The sequence below is a fragment of the Aplysia californica genome, unplaced genomic scaffold (assembly GCF_000002075.1).
Source record: "Aplysia californica isolate F4 #8 unplaced genomic scaffold, AplCal3.0 scaffold00598, whole genome shotgun sequence".
In the NCBI taxonomy this organism is placed as follows: Eukaryota; Metazoa; Mollusca; class Gastropoda; order Aplysiida; family Aplysiidae; genus Aplysia; species Aplysia californica.
In genome coordinates, this window is record NW_004797868.1 from 254,949 (window position 1) to 260,471 (window position 5,523).

Below are 5,523 nucleotides of genomic sequence, written 5' to 3' on the forward strand. Positions count from 1 at the left end.
TTGGGGTCCGAGTGCGACACCTCGCCTTTGAAGGGGTTGCACCTTCTGCAGACGAAGCAGTGGGTCTATTTATATCCCCCCGACCCACTGGGGGTGAGGTGAGTTTTAGTTTTAATAAGCGTTTTATGGCACTTGCAACACAATAAGGTAATATAAGTGCCGAAGATTAGAGGTGTTACATGAGAGAATTTGGTGGAGAGGAGGGTGTTGGCAAGGAGGATGGAGGGGTAGAAGTAGATTGATGAATTGATTGAAAGTGAGGGAATGAGGGAAAGTAAGAAAAGCTTTTTTTTAACATGACCATCATTTTATTATCACAAAGACTCCCCAAGCCTTAATCAAAATTAATTTCATTTAGCTGTTTATTTCTTTTCTGATTATTTCTTTATCCGCTTGCTTTAATGGCAAAAGATGTCTGTCAACTAGCCTATTCAGAGTATGCTAAATACAGTTAAAATTGTCTAAGACAGTCATCTTATGACGAGGAAAAAGGAGGCCGTCTTAAACAGATCAGATGGCCATTATACACAGTGTCATTATAATGTAAAGAAAATGGGGGGTGGGGAGGGGGGATGGAAAGTGGCCGTTTGTACAGGTGATTGTCTTATACACACGTGGCCATTAGATCAAATTCGACTGCATTTTATTTCATTCGTAAACGAGACAAAATTTTAAATTTAACGATAGAGCCTTGTGTCAAGGGAAGTGGTTATATTTGTACAGGTGATTGTCTTACACAGGTGGCCTTTGGAGCAGGTTTTACCACATCTTTCAACTACTCCGCAGGACCGACAGTCCTTTGTCTATCTTCCCACACCTGACAACAATATGACTAAATATAATACATATAAGCCAGTGTAGCTTTTAAAAATGATCATCTGAACATGATATGACAGAACAAACTCAAAACAGGAAAACAAAGCCTGAAAAAAAAAAGAAAGAAAAAGGAAAAAAAATTGTACAAATCTACAGAAAAATAAAAAAGTTTATACATGCAGTACCTGCATTTGTTTCAGCTCTTCCTTCATCCTGTTCTGCATTTCTTTTGTTACTTTCTTCTTCACTTCAGAAGAAGTCTGTTGTTGAGAAAACAGTACACATGAAGGAAATAAAATATAGAATTGGTTTGTACTTTTTGTCTCCCAAAAATTTTTTTTTTTTCAACTTGTACCATTTTGAACCACTTTCCAAGACCTGGATAACTGACCAAAGAGTGTTCAGGTTTTAACGAAAGAAAGAAAGGAAAACACACAACTTTTGTCTCGGATTAATGGTTACACGCTAAGGGTTGGAAAGGGTGGGGGGGGGGGGGTATCCAAATTGGGATTTTTCTCTCTGTGGAGTTCTGCTTCGCCGAATCAGAACATTTGACATTTTGCTTTCCACCTGAATTGACGACTGACATTTTGATCCTTGCGGTGCTAACAACCAGGGAGGTAATCGTGTAAAAACAAAATGTACATAGATAATAAGCTGGTTATGTACCTTGAGCTTTAAGATTGGTTTTTGTTTCACTCTGAAAACTTGGCCCATTATAATTAATTAATGTAGTAGAAACAAAGTGAGCGGAAGACTAACAAAATAAAATTATTATCACCAGTATTACTATTATTACTATTATTACTGGTACAATTACTATAATATTATAATCCTAAGTAGTAGGGCCTATTACATGTACCATTATTATTACTATTATTTTTATTATTATTTACTAGATCTATCTTCACCATTTTTAAATCTTTTTTAAAATTAATTTATTTGTAAAATTTAAAAAAAAGTTTAAATCATTTCAGATATCATTATCACACCACCATTATCATTATCTTGTCCTTCAAGCCTGATCTACGACTGACCTTGTCTACATCAGCACGGTGCAGCCTGTCCTCACACTCATGTCTCAAGTCCTCCAGTCTCTGCTCATACTCTTGTTCCTTCAGCTTCAGCTGTTGTAGCAAATCTTCCTGTTTTGTGTGGAGGGTAGTTAAAACAATAATAATGATAATAATAATAATGATAATAATAATAATAATAATAATAATAATAATAATAATAATAATGATAATAATGATGATAATAATACTGATGATGACAATAATGATGATAATATTAATGATAATAATAATAATAATAATAATAATAATAATAATAATAATAATAACAATAATAATAATAATAAATAATAATAATAATAATAATAATAATAATAATGATAACAAAATAATAATAATAGTTATAATAATAATAATAATAATAATAATAATAATAATAATAATAATAATGATGATGATGATGATGAAAATAAATAATGAATAATAAATAAATAACAATTGTACAGCGCATTATATCCCTGCTTGACAGCAAGCTGTATGAGCTTAGCACTATTTATTATATTAGGTAGTACAGAGTTATACGGTTTCATTGTTTTAGTTAGTTTTACGGTACTTGTAACACAATTAGGTCATATGAGTGCTGAAGATTAGAAGTGTTATAAGAGAGTAACAAACACAAAAAAGGAGAAGAGATAAGGATGATAGATGTTTGATAGGAAAAAAGGGGCAGACCGCACCAAAGAACTCGCAAACCATCCACACATAAGACCATGTCGAAGAGAATAATAATATTGATATTAAATTAATATCAAATTAAAAAAACAAAACTCCTCCAAACCTTCTCCCTGTTCAGCGTGTGATTACTGACAACAAGCTCCTGGATTCTCGACTCATTCTTCTCCTCCGCAGTCTCCAGACGACGTAGTTTTTCCGTCGTGGACACTAAGAGTTGACGAAATCTGAACAGGTCTGCTGGTGTGAATAATGTAGTCTGTGGAAATGATTGAAGAAAGATTATTCACAATAAAAATGGAGAAAGACACCAGGAAAAATCGTTACTTGCAACCTAAACTCTTTACCAATAAAATGGTAATAGCAATAATGTATCATGATAATTTTAAAATAATATTAATAACAATAAAAATGTTCAACAATGATTATTGATTATCATCATTACCATCATCATCATAATAATTAATAACCATAATGATAATTACATAACTTACAATCTCAACTTCAAGGACAGAAACATATACAAGAACAACTTCCAGTTGCTACTTATATATTATGCACAGCCTTAGTTACAGTGGTAATCTTTGGATGGGTCTGTTGCATAACTGTTACAGCTGCTGTTGCTTCTGAAATTGGTACTGCTATTATAATTGTTACTGCTGTTGTTGATGTTAATTTTTGTCCCCTACGCCAAGTTTTTTTTAAATCCTGGTTTTAAATTGTTCTGATACATGAATTTAAGTGATTTTAATTAATAATAACAGAATTTCTAAGCTGCAGGTTATTCAAAATTGGACTTTGGTCATTTTTAAAAGCTGCACCGGCTTGTATATACATGTATATTATATTTAGTCATATTGTTGGAGGTGTTGGATGATAGACAAAGGACTGTCGGTCCTCCTGAGTAGTGAAAAGTGCAGTCAAGCCTGCTCCAAAGGCCACCTGTATAAGACAGTCACCTGTACTTTAAGAGAGATCAGATCCTTTGATTCATTCAAATGTCAGCTGAAGTCATTTCTGTTTTTAAATTTATAAGATGAATGTGTCAGAATACAATGTTCTATGTTACAGTTGAATTGTAGGCTTATTGCAAAGCGTTCAGAGCCCGTATACCTTTATCTGGGTTGAGCTCTATATATATAAATATCTATCATTTATTATTATTACAAATATAACCACTTCTAGTTTCTTCCCTTTAGTACCTTTTACCTTACAATCATTGCAATGACACTGTATAAGGCAGCCACTTTTCTCCTCTAGAGTAGGTGGATTTCTTAAACAGTTTCGACTTTAGTTTGAACAGTTGGTCCGGTGGTGGGTTGGTAACTTGACTGGCTGGTTGCTTGGTAGATTTACTGCCATAGGTTTGGTAGGACAGTTCTGCGGCAAGCTGACAAAACGCCTTTTTCTCTATTTAGCGTCAATTTTTTTATTTGCTTTAAATCAAAAGCCTGGTCAGTTTACAGTACTTCACCAAAATAATTTAAATGAAACTATGACTAGATCTAGATCTAGTTTTTTAATAAATTGAAATTCAAATTTCGGAAGAATGTTATTTTTAAATGGTTGCGATGACAAAAAATCTTTCTCGAAACTGCTGTGAATAAAAAAGGCGTTTGTTGGCTAACGGCAAAGTTAGCCTGCTTATTTTCCTTTCAAACCTCTGAGTAAGCTATATAGTCTATATACGTACACTTGTCGTTAAAAATAAAAACATTCAGAATCACCTTTTTAAGTTGTTCTGTTTGTTGAACTGGTCTACTTGTATCAACTTCCTCAGTTACGCCACAGGAGGTGGCCTTGCCTTCCTCGCAAACGCTTTCCTCCTTGGGCTCTTCTGTCTGAGAATCGGAATGTACTGTTGCATTGTCTGTAACTTCAGTAACGTCCTCTGGAGGGGATGACACTTCACTTTGTTCAGCCATATTGAAGCCTGCAGATAATACAATATTTGTTATGTTTTAAAAAGACAACAAACTGGGACTGGAATATAACGGGTCTAGAAAGCAATGACAGTTGTCAAAATTGTTCCTTTTGCCATTAGGCCTATAGTGTGATTTACGTAAAGAAAGTTCAATTTTATTTGAAGCAAGGCAATTTTTCATGTTGTTAGTTATTTTTAAAAAAGAAAAAGAAAAAAAGAGGCAGAGGAAGACTCCGCAAATAGGCCTAGATCTAGATATCTAGATCTAGTAGTCTAATCACAGCCAGATTTTTTTCAACGCTCTTTGCACTGACACAGAGCAAGCTGCAATGAGAGGGGGGAAAAGCACTAGATCTAGATCTAGATTAGATCTAGGAATCTAGATCTAGAGCCAATAAGAGGGCAAAGAGGATAATTTTTTTACGTGTGTATCTCCTCCCTTCTCCCTTGCGTAGAAATCTAGTAGGTCTATGACTCTATGCAACACTGCCAGAGTAAATTTGACTGAACAGACTTAGTTACTGCTAATCCCTATAGCCTACTGCAAAATCTTAATAAATGCTCACTCTTCACGCAAAATTGACCAATAAAGCATCTGATTTTCGCTGCCACAGCAAACAACGAATCAAGTCCTTCAAAATCCAGCGAAGATGGTCGGATCAAAGTCAAAGTGACGCCTCCACAGGCTGGGAAAATGTCACCATTGGAAGCTCTCCATTCCACATTGACTGACAAAATCCCTACATTACATGAAAACAGTCATATCACTTAGATCTAGAATCTAGACCTGGATTTGTCAGAGTAATGAACGAGATTAAATTACAGATCTAGATCTAGTCTAGATTCTAGATCTCTAGATTCTAGCTTTGAAGTCGTCCCATTTCGAATACAAATTCTTGAAAACTTTTGCAGCAGACAACACAAAGCTTGAGAAAGGAGAGTAACGTCCCCTGCCCTTGGCAACTTGTTTCGTTAACAGTTGTCTTCGCTCGAACTCGTAACTCCGAGAATAAATTCTGCAAGTTTAGGAATGATTTA

At 34.6% G+C, this 5,523-nt stretch overlaps 1 protein-coding gene across 1 annotated transcript in view; it reads right to left on the reverse strand.

Annotated features, from left to right (window-relative positions):
* LOC118478478 (golgin subfamily A member 6-like protein 22) overlaps window positions 1–4,494 on the reverse strand; it is a gene marked incomplete at both ends in the record, with an annotated part of 8,705 nt that extends 4,211 nt beyond the window's left edge. The window contains 4 exon segments of the mRNA XM_035972165.1: window positions 1,002–1,076; window positions 1,854–1,961; window positions 2,668–2,820; window positions 4,289–4,494. Coding sequence (XP_035828058.1) covers window positions 1,002–1,076; window positions 1,854–1,961; window positions 2,668–2,820; window positions 4,289–4,494 — 542 coding nt within the window.
* Between the last annotated feature and the right edge of the window lie 1,029 nt (window positions 4,495–5,523).